This window comes from Colius striatus, chromosome 1 (genome assembly GCF_028858725.1).
Source record: "Colius striatus isolate bColStr4 chromosome 1, bColStr4.1.hap1, whole genome shotgun sequence".
Classification (NCBI taxonomy): Eukaryota; Metazoa; Chordata; class Aves; order Coliiformes; family Coliidae; genus Colius; species Colius striatus.
This window is the reverse complement of record NC_084759.1, coordinates 156,131,335-156,155,105: the sequence shown is the minus strand read 5'-3', so window position 1 is coordinate 156,155,105 and position 23,771 is coordinate 156,131,335. Positions and strand designations below refer to the sequence as shown.

The window sequence follows — 23,771 nt, the reverse complement described above, 5'->3', positions numbered from 1 at the left end:
GCCTGCCCACTTGCAAACTCGAGCATGTGTTAGAACAAATGAGTAAATCACTTTTACTTTAAAATTAAAAACATGTTTTCCTTCTAAGTTCTTGCACTGAACTTTTCTGCAGCAGTATTTAGATGCTGTAGGGTTTTTTCCCCCCCTTTTTTTTTCTTAACATCAGTTAATAGTTAGTTACAGAGAAAGAACTGTTTGTTATCCAGCTTCCAGGCAGTGATAGTCGTATGACTTCAGTTACAGAACCAATTCTTGGTCTTGTAGGCCACTTTACCCCTAAGCACTGTTGTTGTCAGAAAAGCAGATTCATGTGCAGTAAGGCAACCTACAGGGAGTCGAGATAATGCTTTATTTTGTGTCTTTGAATAGAAGATAACTTCTCAGTTAGAAGTTACCTGGAAATTAACTCCAGATTAGCTGGAAGCTAACTCCACAAAGCCAGCATACCCAACAGTACACCCGTTGTTGTATTTAGACAAAATCTTAGATAATACATACTATTGTTCTTTTTAGTGAGTCTTCCACCTGCCATGTAGATTGAGTAAAGGATCATCCATCTGATCCTTATTCAAGAATACAGTCTTTAGCAAGCCATACATATAGTGTAACCAGGCCCACCCAGTCAAGCTATTGACAAAGATCATAGTACAGTTGTTTGTTTTCAGGCTATGCATATAAAGTGACTCATCCACCCATCGATAATACTCTCTCCTCCTCATGCAGAGGAACTTATTATTCCAGGACTTTATGAAGATAGATTTGTCCTGGGTTCATTTTTTTTCAATAGGTACTGTCTTAACATTAGCTCTAATCACAAAGCACCTATGCATCTGCAACTAGTGCATACTATTTTAATCTCTCTCCTACAATCTTTCATCTCTTTACACTGTAACACAATTGCTGGTGAAGGACTGGGAAGAAAATGTGTTACTAGTCTTCATCACACCATCTTTATACATCACCAAAGACTGTAGTATGTGTGTTGTACAGTGTTATCTGTTCTGATGCACATGTAAAGATTAAACATAGTCAAGATATTGAAAAAGCTACTGTAATCTCCCATGTATCTTTTTCACTGCCCTCTCTATCCTGATCCATCACTATAAATTTCTGAAAGTGTTCCAGCATTTCCTGTCATGTCTACCTGGTATCAGGAATATTTGAAATGGCTATAAGCACCACTCTTCCCTTTGGATCTGTGTTTTATTTCTGTTACCTCAAGCACACCACTGATCTATCAGGATGAACCAGTAAAGATCTACAAATTGGGGACTTGTAACAGCTTCTGTCTGTGAGGCCATCAATAAGAAAAAATTGTTGTAGACGGCATGGGAGATAGTTTTCAATAAAAGTTTGTTATGTTTCCATGGACTATAACACACTATGCCAATGCTATAATATGTGTATGAATGCAGAGCTTAATGCATATTGTAGGAAGAAGGATGAAAAAGGGAAGAAGGATGGTTTCAGGGAGATGAACTTTCAGGAATATCCAAAACTGAAGTGCAAAACATTCTCTGTGTTTCAGATGCCAATTCAATAAACTGAGCTATCAACAGTAGTGTGAATTAATTCAGACTACTGATAGAAAAGTGGGTAAATTCCCCACTGCACCAGTACAGTAAATAGCATTTCAGAATTTCTCTATGATTTGCTGCAATCCACCAATTGTCAAAATCATTGTCACACTGACATTAAAGGGCTTTGAAGAACCATGCTAGCTACAATTCTAGTTATGTTATAAAAGCATGAAAAATTAAATGATTTCATAAAATAGTTATTTTTAAGTAAATTTATAGGTAGTTTAGCATAACTAAGCAAAACTAGGCCTCCTTTGTGAAACTGCTCCCAAAGGGAAGAACATGCACAAGAAATCAGACACCATGGGGATGAGAGTGGGAACAAGGTGAATTGTTCAGATCCATGCACCTGCAAGCCATAAAACATCCAAGTGCAATGTTGGGAGTAACTGCTTCAAAGGAAGAAGAAAAGAGTTTGTTATATTAACCATTGAGCAACTCACTGTGCTGAACCCATGTACCATACTGGTCCAGAACACCAGATAATCAATAGCTTATGTCAGTTAATTAGCCATGTGATTTTAAAATGTTATGAATATGTATAACTTGTGTAATGAGGGATTAATCTACAAGGCCAATATAATGTGTAAAATTAACAAGTAACGAATCGAGGTAAAGGGCAACTTTAACGAACAATTGTTTAAATTAAAATGAAATGAAACAAATACATGGGCTTTATATGAATAGTAGGGATGAACAAAATAATATTGGGTATAAATATCTGTTAATTTTGATGCTTTGTTGGACATTCTCTGAGAATTATACCTTGACCCTTGTGCATCATCAAATAAAGGCTATCTCTGCTTATCTAACTTTGTCTAGATAAGTTTTTCTTCCCAGTATATTTGCAACAGTTATATAATGAAAGAAAAAAAACATTTCCACAGCTTTCCTGCCTCCCCTCTCTTTTCTCCTGAATGGAATATGATGCTGGTTGTTGAAATAGAATGTTATTTTCCTTAGTTGTGCCAATTTTGATCTTCCCATCAGGTCTCTCAAGATTGTGTGATGTTTAGGGACGGGGGGAGTGTTAGGGAAAATGAAGTTGTCTGGATAAAAACAAAACAAAACAAAAACCACAGCAGGTGGAATACATAGATATGAACTAATTCACTCCCAGGATAGATGATTTTTAAATTGAGAGATAACTATATAGTCAATAAAGAAAACGTAGAGGTTGCCAGTGCTGTGTGTTTTCAGTCTAGTTCTGTGATCTCAAATGTAACACAGAGGTTTCACCAGACTGAAGGTGTCACATCTGTATCCAATGTCTGAAAACCTCACAGAGTGAACAATGTTGCCAAGCTAGTTCTTGACTCTTCACTGTTTGTTTAGGCAGGTGTGTGCGGGGTTTCAGTTCCTTTTGCATCAGCAGAAGTGCAGGCTACACAGGAATAAAATGAACAGCAAGCCTGAAGTGAAGTAGTCATTGTTTTACATGCCATGAGGGCTGAATAGCAATTATTGTATGTATATATGTATGTGCATGTGTTTTTCCAGTTTTTACACATTTTCAGATATCTATAATGTCTCATATCTTTAGACTTATCCCAAATAGGAGTTTTGTTTATCTCTTTTGATTCCCATGGAATGAATGGCATTAACACCACATTAGAGATATTTCAAACTATATTTTCTTTATGAGCACTTGTAGACACTGTATTTTAAGAACATTTCCAAATATTGATACTTTGTATCCTCAAGAGGTTGTGGGGGTTTGGTTTGGGGTGGTTTTTTGTTAGTTTTTGTGGGGCTTTTTTAATATATTAGAAATAACATTTAAGAATTACTAGTTATCAGCTAAGTAAAAGTGCAATTTAAAGTTCCCACTAAGTCACCACACTGTCCTAGTACACGTGTAGAGTGCCGGTACAGTCTGACTGATGTTCCCCAAAAATGGAAAACAGGGTTCTAAAACCTTTCCTGAGGCTCCTCCAGATGTTCATAGTTGCAAAAGGGATGCTTTTATACCCATTCTCCTTGAGATATCTTTCCACAACTATTTCATTTCTCCATCAATTCTATGGATGCCTTTACTCAACATTCTGATTTTAGTTTTGGAGTTGCTAATTTGATTTGCTTTGTAGATACATAAGAGGTTTCTCTGTCTGGGGTCTGACACATGCTAATGGATCTGTCATTGTAGAAGACTAGTTTAAATGTAGGAATCAGATAAAAGGGTGACTGGTGATGTTTATAAGATGCTAAATAGGCAGAAAAGGCAAGAGTGCTTCAAATCAAAGGAAGAAATAATAACTGAAGGAAGAAATAATAAATAAATGGGCTATGATAGATCTCTAAATGCTGTAGTCACAGTTCCAAACTGGCAGTTGCCTGAGTTATAAAAGAGAAACTACCAATGGAATTACACAATTTGGTAAAAGAAGGTCAAAGAGATCTGAGTAAGAAGACAAAAATGGAAAAAGAAGTAAAATACCATAGAAATTTAAAGAAAAATTACCCCCCAAAACAATAACTCAAACATGCTTCCTTATGTTTCTGTGTTTGGAATACAAGTAATATGTATATCTGAGGATATAGATACCTTCTAAAAGGATAGCAAGTTCATTTTTGCATATATAGCTAGACCATTTTATAGAAGATGAGGGGGGAATGTTAAGGGAAAGAACTAGGTAATTTTCATATTTAATGTGTGAGTCATTATGACTAATAAATAAGACATTCTGTGTGTGATTGCCACAGAATCACATTTTTTCCTCTTTTCTAAAGCAGTTACATAAAATTATGGCAGCAAGGATCTTTCAAACTTCTATGAGTTCTCAGAAAATAAAGGGGGATATATATATATATATGTATATATATATATCTACACACGTGCAAATGAAAACAGAAACCACAGCAAAGCAAAATCCTTGTAAAGTCCTTTGGGAAACTCTAACATTACTATTTCTTTACAACATATTTATGTTTATTTCAATATTGTTCTGTTAAATGGACAAACTATTTCCTATTGCCAAAATCACTCGAAATTTGTGGAAATTTGAAGAAAACTCCCGCATAACTAAAAATGGGGTTTTTTTCTCTTCATCTGTGAAGTTGTGCTTAACCTCAGTACAAATTAGTTGAATGTTATCTGTGTCAGGGAGTAAATGTTATAAGTTTGAGCAAATCAACCTTAAGCGAGGACAGTTTCTGATGTTAGAACATTGACCCATATTATGTTGTTAACCATAAAAAAAGATGAGTAACATTCCCATTTTGAATGATACATGTTTAGCAATGAGATAAATCAACATTATATCGTAATAGGTTTGTTTGTTTGTTTCCATCCTAAGTAAGGATGGATCTCTTGCTTCACAATAAGAAGTATTCTCAAAAGGTGATGTGACTCCCTCCCTTATGTTTATTCTCTCAGAAGAATTTTTTAGGCTCCAAGCCTTGCACCTTTCAATATCTGCTAGATAGGTAAAGGTATGGCAAACATGTTTGAGTTTGAGTTTGATGTTTGAGTGCGTGTGCTGCGGGAAGAAAACACAAACGTAAGAGCGATCACATTTTAATCAGCACCAAGGACTCACTACGTTACATTTAAAAAAGAAAAAGAACTTAACCACCCCCAAACCCTCCTCACATCCCGGCATTCGAGTGTTTCCTTTGCCTTCCTATTTTAAGCAAAATGAGGAAGGGCTTAGTAGCAGAAAGAAGCTGTAGGTAGAAGAGCGAAAGGCTAGCAGACATTATTTAAGCGCAAGGAAGATGGGCTGCCATGCAGGCAAATACTAATAAATAAATAATGAAAAAGCGACACGTGGAGGCAGCGATTCGGGAAGGGCTGGCGGGGAGCGGCGCCGGGGCGGGCGGCGGCGCCCAGCGCGGCCCAGGATTGGTCGGATTTTGCCGCAGACCCGCGGGCCCCGGGGAGGGAAGGGCACGGGCCGGGAGCGCCGCCGCCCGAAATGCGGGCCCGGGGCCGCCGCTCCTGCCACCGGCCGAGACCCAAAGAGGCCTCGGGACAGTCACCCGCGCGACGGGGGCAAGGACGGGGCGGGAAAATAGCGCAAAGACGCGCAGGCTGGGAGCGGGACGCGGCAGCCTGCAGAGCGGCCCGAGGGTGGGAGGTGCGGGCGGGAGTCCGGCCCCGGTGGCCACAGGCAGAGCGGACGGACGCGTCCCGGGCGCCGGCGCCGGGCAAAGCGCCTCGGCCGCCTTCCCGCGGGAAGCCCGTGGCCAGTCGGGACGCGCGGGACCGTGCGGGGGCGCTGGGCGGGGCGAAAGGCGGGGACAGTGGGCGAACCCCCGCCTCCGCGCCCCCCGGCCCCCGACGCAGTCCTCAACCAGGTCGGCTCCCGGGCAATATACCGCGGCTCCGCGGGGCAAGCGGAGTGCAGTGTGAGGCTGCGGGGAGCGGAGTCATGTCTGGCAGAGGCAAGGGCGGGAAGGGGCTCGGCAAGGGCGGCGCCAAGCGCCACCGCAAGGTGCTGCGCGACAACATCCAGGGCATCACCAAGCCGGCCATCCGCCGCCTGGCTCGGCGCGGCGGCGTCAAGCGCATCTCGGGGCTCATCTACGAGGAGACGCGCGGCGTGCTCAAGGTCTTCCTGGAGAACGTGATCCGCGACGCCGTCACCTACACGGAGCACGCCAAGAGGAAGACGGTCACGGCCATGGACGTGGTCTATGCCCTCAAGCGCCAGGGACGCACCCTCTACGGCTTCGGCGGCTAAAATCTTAAAAAAGTACATACCGTTTAAACATCAAGGCTCTTTTCAGAGCCACCCACAAAATTCACAACGAGAGCTGTTTATTGCAAACCAATGGGAAAAGTTCAAAGCCTAAAGTTGTATCCAGTTTTACATTTCATTTATTGCTGAAGTTTATATATTTTAAGAGGCTTTAATGTGCTTTCGGTGTTTTAATTTAGTAACAGTTTTCAACTTCGAAATTGTTAAAAAAAACTCCAACTGCTTTCTGAACATACCGTTAGAAAGCTACTATTGCAAAATATACAGCGTTTTAGGATCAGACTGCAGTTTGGTTTTGAGTGAAAAACGGAGTTTTTAATCATTTTTCTGTGCTATGGAAGACAGTCACTGTAACTGCAGAGTACGGTAGTGTAGATGCAGCAATTAAGCTGTGACGGTTACAACAAGGAAATGCCTGTAATTACGTGAGTGCATTTTACTCCAATAGGAATGGAATTATTATAATCCGCCAATTTGCATAACGCCCTTATAAATAGGAGGGGCAGGCGCCATTTTTCATGCTGTTGAGGGAACAGAGAAGATCGCAGAAACTTTTAGGGATGCCTGACCCGGCTAAATCCGCTCCAGCAGCTAAGAAAGGCTCCAAGAAAGCCGTCACTAAGACCCAGAAGAAAGGTGACAAGAAGCGAAAAAGAGCAAGGAAGGAGAGCTACTCTATCTACGTGTACAAGGTGCTGAAGCAGGTGCACCCCGATACCGGCATCTCGTCCAAGGCCATGAGCATCATGAACTCCTTCGTCAACGACATCTTCGAGCGCATCGCCGGCGAGGCCTCGCGCCTGGCGCACTACAACAAGCGCTCCACCATCACGTCGCGGGAGATCCAGACGGCCGTGCGGCTGCTGCTGCCCGGCGAGCTGGCCAAGCACGCCGTGTCCGAGGGCACCAAGGCTGTCACCAAGTACACCAGCTCTAAGTAAAAGTTTGATAACTATAATCATAATGGCTCTTTTAAGAGCCCCCAGGATCTCCTAGGAAGAGCTGCAATTCCTATTAAGGCTTTGCATACATAAGAGGTGTATGAAATGTAAAACTGGATACAACTTTAGGCTTTGAACTTTTCCCATTGGTTTGCAATAAACAGCTCTCGTTGTGAATTTTGTGGGTGGCTCTGAAAAGAGCCTTGATGTTTAAACGGTATGTACTTTTTTAAGATTTTAGCCGCCGAAGCCGTAGAGGGTGCGTCCCTGGCGCTTGAGGGCATAGACCACGTCCATGGCCGTGACCGTCTTCCTCTTGGCGTGCTCCGTGTAGGTGACGGCGTCGCGGATCACGTTCTCCAGGAAGACCTTGAGCACGCCGCGCGTCTCCTCGTAGATGAGCCCCGAGATGCGCTTGACGCCGCCGCGCCGAGCCAGGCGGCGGATGGCCGGCTTGGTGATGCCCTGGATGTTGTCGCGCAGCACCTTGCGGTGGCGCTTGGCGCCGCCCTTGCCGAGCCCCTTCCCGCCCTTGCCTCTGCCAGACATGACTCCGCTCCCCGCAGCCTCACACTGCACTCCGCTTGCCCCGCGGAGCCGCGGTATATTGCCCGGGAGCCGACCTGGTTGAGGACTGCGTCGGGGGCCGGGGGGCGCGGAGGCGGGGGTTCGCCCGCTGTCCCCGCCTTTCGCCCCGCCCAGCGCCCCCGCACGGTCCCGCTCGCCCCGGCTGCCCACGGGCTTCCCGCGGGAAGGCGGCCGAGGCGCTTTGCCCGGCGCCGGCGCCCGGGACGCGTCCGTCCGCTCTGCCTGTGGCCACCGGGGCCGGACTCCCGCCCGCACCTCCCACCCTCGGGCCGCTCTGCAGGCTGCCGCGTCCCGCTCCCAGCCTGCGCGTCTTTGCGCTATTTTCCCGCCCTGTCCTTGCCCCCGCCGCGCGGGTGACTGTCCCGAGGCCTCTTTGGGTCTCGGCCGGTGGCAGGAGCGGCGGCCCCGGGCGCGCGTTTCGGGCGGCGGCGCTCCCGGCCCGTGCCCTTCCCTCCCCGGGGCCCGCGGGTCTGCGGCAAAATCCGACCAATCCTGGGCCGCGCTGGGCGCCGCCGCCCGCCCCGGCGCCGCTCCCCGCTTCCAGTCGTGGGCTGTTCGTGAAGGGACATTTGCTAGGGGTCGGTCTCTTTGTTCTCTTTGGTTATGGCAGCTCCGTCGTTATCTGTCCGGACACTGTGCACCCGACAGCTACTCTCTCCTTGTTTCAGACGCGAACGGTGTATTCATCGATTTTATGTACGCACGGAGTGACCTGCAGGTCTGTACAAAGAGGGAGCAGGGAGCGAGGTCCTAAGCGGCAGTGAAAATGGTCAGTGAGGGCTTCCGATGTGAAACACTGTGACTCTTGCGAAGGCAACTCGGAACCGCTGCTGGTGGGCGCTAGGGAAGCGTCTTCTCTTCTGCTCCTCAGCCAGCCCCAGCCCCGTAGCGCGGTCCCAGGGGCAGCGTTGGTCTCAGGGATCCTCGCTAAAACAAAAGGAGTGCTCGTTAGCATGTCACTGGAGCCAAGAAGCGAAGGAAAACCTTATAGACATTACTAACCAGATGTCTGTATGACATTTAAAAACTGAACAATAACCAATCATTTCTTCTTCAAATGAGCAATCTAGATATTTTGCTGTGTATTTCACACTTCTGCTAACAAACCTTGCATATGTGCTGTTTACATCATATTGGACTGTATATGTTGGACTGTATTTGTAAAGTGAATGAATAAATATTGAAATTAATCTATATCTTAAAATTAAATGTGCTTAAGATTACTTCCACAGAAAAAACATGCCTATGGTACCTGCCTGTTGTTATATTACGCAATGTTTTGTGTACTTCAAACATTGCTGTTCTAGTATACATTATATTGATAATATTGCTATTCCTTTAAATGTGTACAGTTTTTTTAATGTAATTTCACTCCTGAAGATAACTTATAGAATTTAGGCAACATCTCCTTAATATTACTTGGCAGATTATATTCCATATATTTGGAGGAAAATGTAATTGAGATATGACATATATAAGTTAGAGTGATATATTGGAGTATTAAGTTACAGGTCTCAAAAAAATTACTTATCTTTTCTATGATTATCATTATCTCTGTGTATTCCATTTTCTTTTAAACCATTTTTTTAAACCAACTGAAGGATTTAAAGAATTGTCCACAAATATATACAACATAAGCAGGCAATACTAGCTTCAGTTTAGAGTTTTTTACTGAATAGAATGAACTAAAACCATTTATAGATCAACTGAAAGGTCACTAGTGGATGTGCCAGGCTAGTGCCTGACCTTAACATTTGACTCCACAAAGTCTGCTCTGTTCTTTGTGTGAAGATCTGTGTTTCCTAAGGCAATTGTAAAAAGGCCTTTTGAATTCTAAAGGAAGCATAACAGAATTACATAAAGTCTCTTAGTGTGTCAAAAATCATTATTTCTTCAAAACCTCCTAACTGCAAGGTGAGTATATCTTATCTCTCTGGTAGTATAACTGCTGGAAGGCTTGGAAAATCATCTTCCAAAGTGTCCTGGCAGAATATGTGATGCAGAGGCTGAGACCAGTAGTTTACAGATTAATTAACTGCAAACCCCTTTCCTCGAAGTGTGGAACACATTTGATATCATTTAATATCATGCTTTCTAGAAGGCTACCTTGCCTGTAGGTTGTTGCTACAGGCAGCCACAGATACCTTTCCCAAGTGTTTCTGTTAGTGACATAATCAGTTCTCTCATGGACCAGAGGGGAGCTTTTTTGGGAAAAAAAAAAAAAGGAAGTGGAAACAAATTTTGCTCCTGAGTATAATCCCTTATAAAGTTGCTTTTATTGTTGATTAGACAAAATATTGTTATTTAAATCAAAGTTTAAGATCCTATCCCCAACTTATGGGTACTAGATTTTTCTGATGAGTTTGGACACGTAGTAGTAGGATTCAAATGAGAACAGAAACCTTTGCAAAACTCTTCTCCATTTAAAAAAAATTCCTTAGCTTTTCAAGTGTACTTTAATTAGGACAGTCACACTAGTTCCTCATTAAACTATAATGAAGAAACTGCATTTGTTTGTTGCACTAAGGCGACATCTCTCTATGATGGCACCAGTACAAAACAGGAAACAAAAAATATGTGCAAAGCATTTGACATGATCTTGCATGCCATCCTTGTCTCTAAGCTGGAGAAACAAGGATTTGATAGATTCACTACTCAGTGGATAACTTAGAGAATTGTGGTGAGTGGCTCTACGTCCACATGGAAAATAGTGATAAGTGATGTTTCTATGGGGTCAGTACTGGGACTGGTGCTGCTTAACGCCTTTGTTGGCAACATGGACAGTGAGTTAGAGTGCACCCTCAGCAAATTTGCTGATGTCATCAAGCTCAGTGACACCTTGAAGGTCTTGAAAAGTGAGCCCATGCAATCTTCATGAGGTTCAACAGGGCCAAGTGCCAGGTCCTGCACATGAGTCGGAGCAATTCTAAGCAGAAATACAGGCTGGGCCATGAGAATAGCCCTGAGGAGGAGTTGGGGGTGTTGGTTGATGAGAAGCTCAATATGTCCCAACAGTAAACTCTTGCAGAAGCCCAGAAAGCAAATCCTATCCTGGGCTGCATCAAGGGTGACCAGTAGGTCAAGGGATGTGATTCTCCTCTTCTGTTCTGCTCTCACGAGACCTGATCTGCAGTACTGCAGCCAGTTCAGAGGCTCCCAACGTAACAGACACATTACTGTTGGAGAAAGTCCAGAGGAGGGACATGAAGATTATCAGGGAGCTGGAGCACCTATCTTACAAAGACCGGCTGAGAGAGTTTGGTTTGTTCAGCCTGAAAAAAGAGGAAGCTCGAGTAAGAGTTTATAGAAGCTTTCCAATACCTAAATGGGCCTACAAGAAAAGAGGGACTTTTTACAATGGGACGTAGTGACAGGACAAGGGGTAATGGCTTTTATCAGCAACGGGGTAGATTTATATTAGATATAACAAAAAAGTTGTTCATTATGAAGGTGGTGAGATGGTGGAACAGGTTGCCCAGAGAGGCTGTGGTTGCCCCATCCCTGGAAGTGTTCAAGGCCAGGGTGAACTGGGCTTGAAGCAACCTGATCTGATGGAAAGTGTGCCTGCCTGTGGCAGAGAGACCAGAATTATATGATCTTCCAGGTCCCTTCCAACTCAAATATTTCTATGATTCTGTGAGGAACCATCAAATCAGTGTATTATATCCGACTGCCAAGTTGGTTTTAATTTTCTTGAGAAGTTATATGGCAATCGAAATAAATATCTGTGTCTGCTGAATATGTAATAATATAAAAGTCATTCAAGATCTTTTTAGTACATTATTCCTAATACTGTAAGCAAAGTAAAGATGAAAAGAGATAGAAAAGTTTTTCAACTTACTCTTTAACAATGTGATTTAAAGACTTTCGATATATATATTGACATGATTGAATTATCCGTAAATGTAACTGAGCTACACATTCAAGAGAGTTTGGTTGGAGGTATTTTTGCATGATGAGCTCTTTAGAATGTGAAGGTGTATTGGAACTCTAGTGACACAGCTAAGACACCACACAGTATTGTCTTCCTCTTTACTGCTGTTTGTTGTATATGAAATGAGAAAAAACTTATTTATTTAAACTTGCTTTGCTACATTCCTCCAGTGGAACTGGTTTGAAAGATACAAGTCTTAAGAGTAGATTTGCTATCACTGTTGTCACATAATCCATCTGACTTAGACGACATTTACATTTGAGGCCTCATCAGTGTGATGGCAGCACAGGGTTCACAACTGAGGAAAGCACTAGTGGCTAGGAACAAAACCAGGGAAAGCTAAGAAGTGGACCTAAACATCAAAGAGGGTGAAACTCCAGTTATCAAGATGAGTAGAATTCGGAGGTGCTAGTCTCATCTCCACACTCAGAGAAGGCCAGGGTCCTGTCCTGTAGTATCAGCTCTGATTTCTGTCTACAGAAGTTTGTTTAGAGAGAAATGCCACTCCTGAGTACAGACACTCCCCATGATCTTTCTCAGGAATTCCAGTGCTTTGGTCTAGAGAGTGCACTTGTGGCCCAGAAAGCCCACCATATCCCAGACCGCATAAAAAGCAGCCAGGCCATGAGGTTGAGGGAGGTCATTCTCCCCTTCTCCTTGACTCTTGTGAGATCCCACCTGGTGCCTGCATCCAACTCTGGGGGATTCCTCCCAGTACAAGGAAGATACAGACCTGTTGGTTTGCATCCTGAGGAAGGCCATGAAAAAGATCAGAGGATTGGACCCTCTCTCCCATGAAGAAAAGCTGAAAGAGTTGGGGTTCTTCAGCCTGGGGAAAAACAGGCCCTAGGTAGATCTTACTACAGCTTTTCAATACAGAAAGACGAAGAAACTTTTTACCCAGGCCTGTAGCAACAGGACAAGAGGCAACTGTGCCCCTGCAGTCCATGGAGGCCACCAAGGAGCAAAGACCCACTCGCAGCCCATGGAGGACCCCACACTGGAGCGGGTGGATGCCTGAAGGAGGCTATGACTCCATGGGAAGCTCACCCTGGAGCAAGTTCCTGGCAGGACCTGAGAGTCTGTGGGGAGAGAGGACCCCATGCCAGAGCAGGTTTGCTGTCAGGACTTGTGATCCCTTGAGGGACTCAGGCTGGAGCAGTCTGTCCCTAAAGGACTGTTCTCCCGGTGGATGACTCACCTTGGGGCAGAGTGTGAGGAGCTGCCCACATGGGAAGCCCCATGCTGGAGCAGTTTGTGAGGAACTGTAGCCCATGGGAAGGACCAATGCTGGAGAAGTTCATGAAGGACTGTTTCCCATGGGGAGGGACCCCACACTGTAGCAATGGGAAGTGTGAGGAGGCCTCCCCCTGAGAAGAAACAGAGGCAAAGTCCATCCATCTGTAATGAACTGACTGCCACCCCCAGCGCCTGTGCTGCTGGGGCGAAGGAAAGGGAGTCCTGGGAAGAGGAAGAGGTTGGGGGAGGTGTTTTTTTAAGATTTGGTTTTATTTCTCATCTCCCTGCTCTTATTGTTCCTTTAATAAATCAAATCTTTTTCTCCCCAAATTGAGTCAGTTTTGCCCATGACGCAAATTGCTGAGTGATCTCTCTGTCCTTATCTCACAAACCCCTTGTTATATTTCTCTCTCTCCTGTCCAGTTTAGGAGAGTGAGTGATGACGTGACTTAGTGGACAGCTGGCTAAACAACCACAACACCTATTCATGGATCTGTTCTGGAAATTAAATACAGCTAAGTTGTGCATGTTAAAACACAGGTTTTATATCACTACAGATCTTCAAGAACATAAACATAAGCACCAGGAGACTTGTAAATGCAGCTAATGAGGATTAGTAAAATGGGATAATGAAAACATAAGTTTTAAATGTATCCACTTGCAAACAAAACCTTTAAAGACAGATACTGTTATTATATCAATAGTTTGGTGCTCCAGACAGCTCTCTTCCTTTATATTTCTCTCCACAAATGACCCCTGATGTCCCACTTGGGCCATGGTACAGTCCTTCCCAAAACGCCTCTGTTATAGCTTGAGGGCAGGGAGTAACAACATTGTGCTCCCGTGAGGTAGTTGCTGTATCAATGTAGATTAATTCACATAATATTGCCCTCCCCTCAGATACTGATGTAACAAGAGAAATAGTTATGTACGGGGAGGAAACTTAATAGGAGAGAGTCTCAAGTAAAAATCCCATTTTAAACAGGAATATACCATCACTGCAAAGGTTTTTAATCTGAAAGAAAAGATACTACATTACTGCTTTACAAGGCAGGATTGACTAGTTGAGGGTCAAGATCAAGTTGAGATATATCTCCTAAATCATTTATCATTTTATTTCTAAATGAAGTCAAGTCACAGGGAATCTTTGCATTGCAAAATAAAATAAGGAGTAAAAGGGAAGCCTTTCTTCATTCTTAGACATAGTTATACAGGGTTTGAGATGCATCCCTTCTATGCTGCATCCCTTTCCACTGCTGCCTCAGTCTTTTAATCACCTCCATTTCACACTATAAAAAGCCTGTAAATTCACAGTTGAACAGTTTCAATATTAAAACCAAATATTTTACTCATTGCATTACAAATCAAAATGACTCAGCACCAATGCAATTAGCGTTTTTCCATTAAAAAAGATCAGAAGTTAGAAGGCAAATGCTATCACCCCATGGGGAAGAACCAAGTTTTAAAACTTGGTCACAGAATCAGTGGGCTTAGTTTAACAGCAGGATCAAAAAACAGCACTAAAGTGCTTTTACAAAGAAAGCAATACAACTCTTTTTTGATTATGTGGGTGGCTCTGAAAAGAGCCTTTGGGTTACAATATTGCAAAGTCTGGGTAGCTTTGCTCGCTGTGCTTATTTGCTTTTAGCTTTGTGGCTGTCGGTCTTCTTGGGCAGCAGCACGGCCTGGATGTTGGGCAGCACGCCACCCTGCGCGATCGTCACCTTGCCCAGCAGCTTGTTGAGCTCCTCGTCGTTGCGGATGGCCAGCTGCAGGTGGCGGGGGATGATGCGCGTCTTCTTGTTGTCGCGGGCCGCGTTGCCCGCCAGCTCCAGGATCTCGGCCGTCAGGTACTCCAGCACGGCAGCCATGTAGACGGGCGCTCCGGCGCCCACCCGCTCCGCGTAATTACCTTTCCGAAGGAGACGGTGCACTCGGCCCACGGGGAACTGCAGCCCGGCCCGCGACGAGCGCGACTTGGCCTTAGCTCGGACTTTGCCTCCCTGCTTGCCGCGGCCAGACATGTTTCAGGCAGTTAAGAGCTACGGACCGGCCTCACCGTTACCAGTCAGAGTGAACCCATTCTGCCGCACGGCGGCTCCTGCTTTTATCCCTTCCCTGGGCGGGACGCGCGCTGGCTGATTGGCTGGAACCAGCCACGGCCTGCGCACCCAATGGGAACACGGATCGTATTTTGACCAATCGGCAATAAGGATCCGCCCCCGCTCGGAAAGGCCCAATCGCATTGCGCGCGTTAGAGGGCCCGTGGAGGCACAGCAGCGCTATAAGTAGCGCACGGGACGGCTGCTGTACAGTGTGGTTGCTTTTCTTTGTCAAAGAGTGAGGTTGCTGCGAAAATGCCTGAGCCGGCCAAGTCCGCCCCAGCGCCCAAGAAGGGCTCCAAGAAAGCCGTCACCAAGACCCAGAAGAAGGGCGACAAGAAGCGCAAGAAGAGCCGCAAGGAGAGCTACTCCATCTACGTGTACAAGGTGCTGAAGCAGGTGCACCCCGACACCGGCATCTCGTCCAAGGCCATGGGCATCATGAACTCCTTCGTCAACGACATCTTCGAGCGCATCGCCGGCGAGGCCTCGCGCCTGGCGCACTACAACAAGCGCTCCACCATCACGTCGCGGGAGATCCAGACGGCCGTGCGGCTGCTGCTGCCCGGCGAGCTGGCCAAGCACGCCGTGTCCGAGGGCACCAAGGCTGTCACCAAGTACACCAGCTCCAAGTAGATTGTCTCGCATCGTCAGTTTTAACCCAAAGGCTCTTTTAAGAGCCACCCACATTTTCCGTGAAAGAGCTTTAACACAATAGTCTCCATCTGTTTAGTTAACGCAGTGTACTTGAATAATACCAAACAAGATATCACAGAACTCTGTCAATACCAAAGCATGCAGTGATCAACAATCTCTGAAATCTTAAACGTTGTAGAACTTCAGTCAAATCCAAGCCTTCACTTTTACTTCATAGCAGTTAACGTTAAAATATTTTCAAATAAAGGCAAGCAGTATTAAGCTATTTTTGATCGTAGACATAAGATACCATCTATCATGCCATACGTTGCGATATGATTAAGAGCTTCCCTTGGTTTCAAATCGCTGCATTAACACAAAGGATGAGGGGGAAAAAATAAATGAGCGTGTGCAGTTTTGCACAGCTGTTAAGGGAGAGTGAAAGCGTAGAAACGCCCTTCTGTAAAGACAGGAACTGGCCTTGTAGGTCGGAAGACTAGGAGTGACACCTTCGAGCCGGGGCGGACAGTGCCGGGAGGATGCACCGCGGGCCCCAGTAGCGCGGGCTTTTCAAAATTGCCTCGCGGCCCAATAAGCGGCTCCTGCTTCTGCCAACAGCCAATGAGCAGTGCCGGGGCCGGAGCTGCCGGGGCTGCACGGAGCTTCGCGCCGCCCTGCCGCCGAGGCTCCCCACAACCTCCCGGCAGAGCTGCCGCCGGTACAGTGGGCAAGAGGGCCTCCGGTAGCTCTACCCGTCCCTCGCCCATCCCCTGCTCGAAAAGCAGGTCAATGAAATCACGCAAGAATTCAGACCTGCCCCGTGACAGCGCTGCCCAGGGAAAGGCTCACTGCCAAAGCAGCGGAGGAGTGGCGCAGACAGTTCCCGGATACGGTCACTAAGGAGGTGTGGCAGTCGCACCCAGGCTGTTAGAAACCGCGCCGGTTAAAGCACAAAGAAACCTCTGCGCTGTAGAGCGATACCCGCCCTAAGTAGAAGCGGTCCCTTTAACCCACACACCCTCTGGCGGTGCTCAAAAAAAAAAAAAAAAGAGTTTTCGCAGGGAAAGTAAACTTTATTTTTCCCCCAAGCCTTAGCGTAAGCACGGCCAGAAGTTTATAGCGTCCCATCCACTCCACGAACGAACGTCCCACACGGATAGCAGCGCGGGGGTAGCCCTGCTGCGGGCACAGAGCTCGGCGACCGAGTGTATCAGCCCTTTTTTCGGACACGAGTGGGTGGCTCTTAAAAGAGCCGTTGGGTTTAAGTATTTCCACTTCAACACTTCACTTCTTGGCTGCCGCCTTCTTTGCCTTGGCTGCTTTGGGCTTGGTCGCCTTGGGCTTGGCGGCTTTGGGCTTCACCGCCTTCGCCTTGGCCGGGCTCTTCGCTGCTGCCGCCGCTTTTTTGGGTTTAGCAGCCTTAGTCGCCTTCTTGGGGCTCTTGGTCGCTTTCTTGGCTGCAGCGGCCGCCGGCTTTTTGGCTTTCTTGGGGCTCTTCTTCACCGCCGCAGCCTTCTTGGGCTTCTTGGCAGCATTGGCAGGCTTCTTGGCCGCCGGCTTCTTGGGCTTGGCCGCGGCCGCCCGCTTCTTGGGGGCTTTCTCCTTCACTTCGCCGGGCTTCTTGCTGAGCCGGAAAGAGCCGGAGGCGCCGGTGCCCTTGGTCTGCACCAGGGTGCCCTTGCTGACGAGGCTCTTGAGCCCCAGCTTGATGCGGCTGTTGTTCTTCTCCACATCGTATCCGCCGGCGGCCAGCGCCTTCTTGAGGGCGGCGAGAGAGAGCCCCTTGCGCTCCTTGGAGGCGGACACGGCCTTGGTGATCAGCTCGGTGACGCTGGGGCCCGCCGGCTTGCGGGCTTTGGAGCCGCCCGCCGCCTTCTTCGGCTTCTTGGCGGCGGCCTTGGCGGCGGGGGCCGCGACAGCGGGAGCGGCAGCAGGAGCGGTCTCCGACATCGCTGCAGAGACTTCTTCCTAATCAAAAGAAAGTAATTGGGCTACAGTAACCCCGATGCCTGAATTTATAGCGAAGCGGTGATCTGTGATTGGTGCTTTGCAGAGCCCGCCTAACTGTTAGCCAGGAAGAGCTTTTCGTCCTCCGAGTCTGTGTTTCTTCGGAGTTATAAATTCATATTTTTAAAAAAATACGGGCCACAAAATCACCCCAGTTTCTTCGGGGAGTGAGGAGCAGACGGTGGACTTTCACACGGGTGAATTTCTTGCCGTTAGGACCCCAGATGACCGAGAAAAGACGTGTTTTACCCCGCGTTGTGAAGCCAGAGAGACCCCGGGAACGGCAAACTTTTGTTTTTCCTTCTAAATTAAAATAAAACCCGTGGATAAAAAGTCTCCCCCGTCACGCAGATTTATTCTTTAAGGGCTTTCTTCTAGATTAGGATAGAAACCGAAGCGGCAGCTTCAGTATTTTTGTCGTAAATTGATTTCAAAGAGAAGGAAGTAACACAATTTCATGGCTGAGCTTTGAATACGGATAAAGATTCAGCTCTCTTAACCATATCTTTAACTATTAAGGACACAGTATTTCTACAGAACCTCGAGTTTTAGGAAAGTAAGGGACCTCCAGAGGAACATATATACTGTTAAAAAGTGTCTGGAACATACCAGGGCTCTGCGTTTTTTGTCGAGTTCTGTAAGTGAATTGCACGATTTTGATATTTTTACAAATAGCCTCTGTTTATAAAATGAAGATGTCGATGCCTATTTAAGGCATATAAATTCCTTATAAACTGCTAGTGTAACACTTTCCCAGTTATAGTAGTGTATACTATTATTCCTTATGACTTATAAAGGTCAGAATCAGACTTGTAAGGGAAAAAAATGTCAAACAGGTAAAGATATACTGATGTGTAGTGTATGCTACCCGAAAATTAATAGGGCCAGATGGAGCATTGATTCCCTCCAGATATGTAATATGGAAATCTCACTGTGTGAAGAGAATGCTTCAGCCTCATTGTTACCTGTAAATATTTGGACATAAGTGGATGAGGGTTTTTTGTTTTGTTCTCCTTTGGTCTTTTTCCATATATAGATGCTATTCTTTTCTTTAAAGGAGAAGGAAAATGTTTGTTAGTTTAGCATTTCATCTAAATCCTCAGAATATTGAAATAATTTCCAGATAATCCTCATAAATCACAATAAACTGCATTTATTATGATCTCAATTATCAAGTCTCAATCAAGAAAAAATAAATTTTTTTTATGGGCTGCTACAAATTGCTTAGGATAATTTCTGGTTAAATCAGAGGACAAAAGCCTGGATTGACTTTTAATTAAAAAACAGCCAGATATTTTTCCCTGGTTGAAAAGGACAAATTAAGCCAAAGTTAATATTTTTCTCCATTGTACTTTGTAAAAATTAATCATAGGAAACATTGCTGGGCTATTTCATGAAAGGAGTATCTCTTCTATTACAAAGGAATTTGAAATTCTGGAAGAAAAGTACTACATTTCAAAAAGGCCCTGGCATTTATTTTCATACCTTCAATGCTGAACACACATTTAAGTTATACTTCATAGTAAGTAGTTATAGTTTAAATTAGATTAAAATGAAATTTATTAGAATAACACAAGTGAATACAATTAAATGCCACTGTTTCATATTATCTTTTACTTCTGTTTTTACTTTGTTGTTTCTACCTACAGGCCAACTAATAAACACTTTGAAGAAGAGAAGAAGAAGGAAGGATAAAGCAGAGAAAGGGAAAAATTAGGCTTTTCGGTACCTGGCAGTAAAAACCAGACTGAAAAGGCATGCTGAAGTAGGCTGTGAAATCTGTCATATTTCTTGTGAACAGGATGTCATTCCCACATAAGCAACTAAACAAAATCCACAGGAGCCATAGAGTTTGAACGCACGGACTGGTAACCCAAAGGTAGATGTATGTAGGATTATGTTTCTAAGAGGCAAAAAGGTAGTTGCTTGTGGCAACGTGAGAAAAACATGTTTATTTGCCAGAGAATGTGAACAGAGCTAGGAATACAGGAGAATCAGACACAAAAAGACAAAAGACAAGAAGGATTGTGTTCTACCTGGGTCTGTTTAATATAATGCACATTCTTCTGAGAATAAAGACTGAAAGAAGCTTAATGTGCTTTATTCTCTGTAGTTTTGATGATGTAGTGTTAGAATTCTATGACTCTGGTTTATTACACTAGAAACTGATCTCTCTGGGAGAGAATAGAAACTGCTGATGCAACAGTGCCATTGTAGTACCAGAGGTGTCCTCTTCACCACTTCCATCCCTCAGATCCACACATTTGGGCATATTTTCCTTCAAGTTTGCTATTTGTAAACATGTTCACAGTCCATCAGGAGAGATTTCCTTCACCCATAAACAGACTTCAGGTTTGTAATAAATAAAGGAGGTAGAAAGAGATGGGAGAAGAGTTCTTAAATCTTACTCCCTAAGTAGCAGTAGTCACTTGAACTCCGTTTACAACACATAGTGATTGCTGCTCCCTGCTCTCTGACAAGATTTAAACGAAAAATTGTCTCTGATGTTGTAAGGAAAGCACATGAAGAAGGCTGAGGATTTAAAGGAGCAGAATTTAGGACTTCTTCTAAACTAAAAGTTCTGGTGTCGTCAGTGTAAATGTGTATGTCTTTTACACAGTTCCCTGCTCCCTATTTAGAGTTGCATTTCTGAAGTTCCTTGTTTTTTTCTGGAAGGCTCACCATCTGGCCTCTGGCATCATGTGCCAGTAACCATCAAACCAGTCCTGTTCTGCACAAATTATTCATGGCCTACTTTTTAGCAGTGAAAATGTTCATATTCCTACCAGTTATTTCTGCAAAAGACAAACTTTTGTTTGTTTGCTTTTTTTATTGTAGAGTGATGTGCTTTAGAAATATGAGGTGTGAAAGGGGTGGCTTTCCCAAGGTAATTTCCCCCTCCTGACCCAAGCAATGGCATTTTCTAATTAATTAGAGAAAATAAACTTGTCAGATACTTTGAACAATTTTTGGCTATGCCTTGCTGGAAATAACTGTGAAATGCCACATTAGGCCACAAGAAAAATGCTCAGTTTTCAGAGAGAGCACTCCCTATGTACCTGACAAGTAACATTGATATTGCTCTGGTGTTTTACAGATAAAAAAAGACAAAGCAAAGTAATGGTAGAGTATGGAAAAAAATTTACTCCTGACAGAGGGGTTTTTTTTTTCTTGCCAGGAAACTTGAAAAACAAGTTTTGAGACTGAGCTGATAACCAAAATAGCTTGTAGTTTCCATGTGAAGAGATAAATATTTAAGTCTAACTCCTTTTACACTAAATTTCAAACAGCAAAGATTGAAAATTCTCCTGGTTTTCTTTTCCAAGCACCACGTAGGCTCTGTTTATCTCCTGCTAGTACCTCAAATCAGTTTCTTATGCCTCCTTAAAAAGCATACCCTTATTTCCTCAAAACAGAACTTAATTTCCATGCATCATCACACCACATGCCCTGGCCTCCTTCCTTGCCTAACAGTTATGTCCTAGTGCAGATTACAGAACATGCTACAAAATGCCCTTGCTAAGATCTTCAAAACAAAAATTTTTCACACATAACTTAAGAAAATTATTCCTAAAACTGTATAGCAGAGAAATTATTTTTTTTTCTTTATCAAAACATCAGCTCCACAATTTGAAGAAACAGATTAGACATCAGATAAATAGAGGCATATAATACTATAGGAGAACTATGTGGACAAGAACATTAGCCAACTTCACTTGAAAGCCTACAGATTATCTTTGGTATTCTTAGCATGGTGAATAGTGAGAGAAATGATGAGCTTTTAATTGAAGCATCCTATCTCTTGCAAAGGATGATTTTGCAAACAATCAGTAATCACTCTTTTAATAATAAAAACAACTACAACAAGATCAAAGGACAAAAGTTTCTGGCATCCTTCAACTGTATTGGCAACACTGATTTAGCAATTGCAAAGTTTATGTAGTAGGGAAGTGTTAAGATTTCAAAGAGTTAACAGTGGTAAAGAAATCACTATCCTTTTAGATCTATGCTTCAACTAAGCTAATAGAAGTATGCTACCAGATGTTTCAGTGTTAGGACCTCACAGCTCCTAAAAAAGGTATTTTGACTTCTAATCTAACACCTATAATAATATGACAGTTTAGAAAGCGGAGTAAAGTGAGTTTCAGCTTGGTATTAGCCAAGAAACATAGTCTTGAAGATATGCAAGCAAAATTTGGGAAATTATGATGCGCTGCAGACACAGAGACAGAGAAACACTGTGGTCTATCTGTAAGGAAGTGAATATAAGGATGTTCTGCAGCTGTGGAGTGTGTGGATAGCCATGGATATCTTTCTTCAACACGTTTACATTGCCCTAACATTGTGTTTCATCCTTGGGATAAGGAACAATTTTGATGACTGCTACTTTCAAAGGCAGACAATAAGGGTTTATCATTCTTGTCAGTCTGAGACATTGTACTGAGATTGCACACAGAAATGCATACAGGAAGAATTGTAAATGTAAGATCCACCCTGTCACTGAGCTCATCAAAGCTGACAAAGATGATGCTCCCCCCACAATTTCCCATGATAGGAGAGTCTAGTAAAATCCATACTGGAAGTCTTTGCTCAGGTTCAGAGAGCAAGAATTGCTGCCCGCCATTTGGAGAGTACTTGAGCATAGGAACAGAGGTTTGGAAGATTGCAGATGTTCTAGAATCACCAGAGAACTGAAGTTGGAAAGCACATTTAGTCCAACCTCCATGATCAAAGAAGGGTGGGCTAGAACAGGAATACACTACAGCCTCTCTGGAGAGTGTTAAGTAGAACATCCTATGTTTGAGTTTGTGCTCATTGACTCCTCTCCTGGACAGTACTGAGAAGAATAGGATTCTGCCTCCTTTATTCCCCTTGGCATGTATCTGAACACATGGATAAGACTTCTCTGAGCCTTCTCTTTTTCCAGATGGCAGTCCCAGCTCTTTCAGCCTCTCCTGATGTGAAAGATGGTCCAGTCTCCTTATCATCTCTGTGGCCCTTCACTCCTCTCACTCCAGGTATGTTTGTGTCTCTGTTGCACTGGGGAGCACAGAAATGGACAGAGAAATCCAGATGGGTCTCAGTGCTGATTGGGGAGAAAAAAAATGTTTCCTTTTCTGTTATTTCAAGAACAACACTTCTCCATGTTAATTTGGGAAGCTATGTACCTATTAATTCTGAATCGCACTCCCACTACTTTTAAAATTTCAGTAGTTAAATGTAGCTTCAAAAAACATAGAATCATAGAATGGTAGGGTTGGAAGGGACCTCTAGAGGTTATCTAGTCCAACCTCCCTGCAGAAGCAGGTTCATCTAGATCAGGTCGCATAGGAACATGTCCAGGATGGTCTTGAAGATCTCCAAGGAAGGAGACTCCATAACTCCTCTGGGCAGCCTGTGCCAGGGCTCCTTCACCCTCACAGTGAAATAGTTTTTCCTTATATTTAAGTGGAACTTTTTGTGTTCCAGCTTCATTCCATTACCCCTTGTCCTGATGCTAGCTACTATAGAAAAAAGGGATGCCCCAACCTCCTGACACCAATCATTTAGATATTTGCAAATATTAATAAGATCCCCCCTCAGTCTCCTCTTTTCTAGACTAAACAGCCCCAGTTCCTGCAGCCTTTTACTGTATGAAAGATGGACTCTCACCAGAAGTTCTCTGTCCCTCTTGAGCTGAGGAGCCCAGAACTGGACACAGGACTCCAGATGAGGCCTCACCGGGGCAGAGTAGAGGGGGAGAAGAACTTCCCTTGACCTGCTGGCTACGCTCTTCTTGATGCATCCCAGGATGCCATTGGACGTCTCATATAGTCATTGGTTTCAATACTTGTCAAAAACAATTTGAGCTCCTCTGGTTTGTCTGAGTGATCCTAAGACTTGTTAAGGCAAGCTGAAGTCTCAGGAAAACTGATACCTTAACAACAACAACAAAAAATCCTTACATTCCAAGTGATAAATAGATGTGGAGACAGGACTCTGCTGCCTGCCATAACTACTAAATGTTTGCCCAGGAGCACTCAAGAAGGGTTGTGCATTTT

General features: G+C 44.3%; 6 protein-coding genes across 6 annotated transcripts in view; 3 read left to right on the top strand and 3 right to left on the bottom strand.

The window, feature by feature from the left end:
• LOC133627644 (uncharacterized) overlaps positions 1–6,349 on the top strand; it is a 28,594-nt gene extending 22,245 nt beyond the window's left edge. Inside the window, exons 4-5 of the mRNA XM_062014163.1 lie at positions 3,039–3,050; positions 5,952–6,349. Of these exons, the coding sequence (XP_061870147.1) occupies positions 3,039–3,050; positions 5,952–6,265 (326 nt within the window). The 3' untranslated portion in view covers positions 6,266–6,349. The remainder of the gene's footprint in view (positions 1–3,038; positions 3,051–5,951) is intronic.
• Positions 6,350–6,707: 358 nt separating this feature from the next.
• LOC104551069 (histone H2B 7) lies at positions 6,708–7,285 on the top strand. The gene has a single exon (XM_010209302.2). It carries the CDS (start codon positions 6,802–6,804, stop codon positions 7,222–7,224), a length of 423 nt encoding a protein of 140 aa, XP_010207604.1. The 5' UTR covers positions 6,708–6,801; the 3' UTR covers positions 7,225–7,285.
• Positions 7,286–7,388: 103 nt separating this feature from the next.
• Positions 7,389–7,788, bottom strand: LOC104549382 (histone H4). The gene has a single exon (XM_010208937.2). It carries the CDS (start codon positions 7,771–7,773, stop codon positions 7,462–7,464), a length of 312 nt encoding a protein of 103 aa, XP_010207239.1. The 5' UTR covers positions 7,774–7,788; the 3' UTR covers positions 7,389–7,461.
• A 5,969-nt stretch (positions 7,789–13,757) lies between these two features.
• On the bottom strand, positions 13,758–15,053 carry LOC104557657 (histone H2A.J). The gene has a single exon (XM_010201966.2). It carries the CDS (start codon positions 15,007–15,009, stop codon positions 14,620–14,622), a length of 390 nt encoding a protein of 129 aa, XP_010200268.2. The 5' UTR covers positions 15,010–15,053; the 3' UTR covers positions 13,758–14,619.
• A 289-nt stretch (positions 15,054–15,342) lies between these two features.
• Positions 15,343–15,776, top strand: LOC133627689 (histone H2B 1/2/3/4/6). Its single transcript, XM_062014409.1, has one exon. The coding sequence runs from the start codon at positions 15,343–15,345 to the stop codon at positions 15,721–15,723; it is 381 nt and encodes a 126-aa protein (XP_061870393.1). The 3' UTR covers positions 15,724–15,776.
• A 999-nt stretch (positions 15,777–16,775) lies between these two features.
• Positions 16,776–17,688, bottom strand: LOC133627641 (histone H1.10). The gene has a single exon (XM_062014137.1). It carries the CDS (start codon positions 17,671–17,673, stop codon positions 17,008–17,010), a length of 666 nt encoding a protein of 221 aa, XP_061870121.1. The 5' UTR covers positions 17,674–17,688; the 3' UTR covers positions 16,776–17,007.
• Positions 17,689–23,771: the final 6,083 nt, after the last annotated feature.

What these genes read in the sequence shown, in the direction of transcription:
- LOC104551069 (XM_010209302.2), top strand. Translation starts at nt 6,802, where the DNA reads ATGCTGTTGAGGGAACAGAGAAGATCGCAGAAACTTTTAGGGATGCCT.
- LOC104557657 (XM_010201966.2), bottom strand. Translation starts at nt 15,009, where the DNA reads ATGTCTGGCCGCGGCAAGCAGGGAGGCAAAGTCCGAGCTAAGGCCAAG.
- LOC133627641 (XM_062014137.1), bottom strand. Translation starts at nt 17,673, where the DNA reads ATGTCGGAGACCGCTCCTGCTGCCGCTCCCGCTGTCGCGGCCCCCGCC.
- LOC104549382 (XM_010208937.2), bottom strand. Translation starts at nt 7,773, where the DNA reads ATGTCTGGCAGAGGCAAGGGCGGGAAGGGGCTCGGCAAGGGCGGCGCC.
- LOC133627689 (XM_062014409.1), top strand. Translation starts at nt 15,343, where the DNA reads ATGCCTGAGCCGGCCAAGTCCGCCCCAGCGCCCAAGAAGGGCTCCAAG.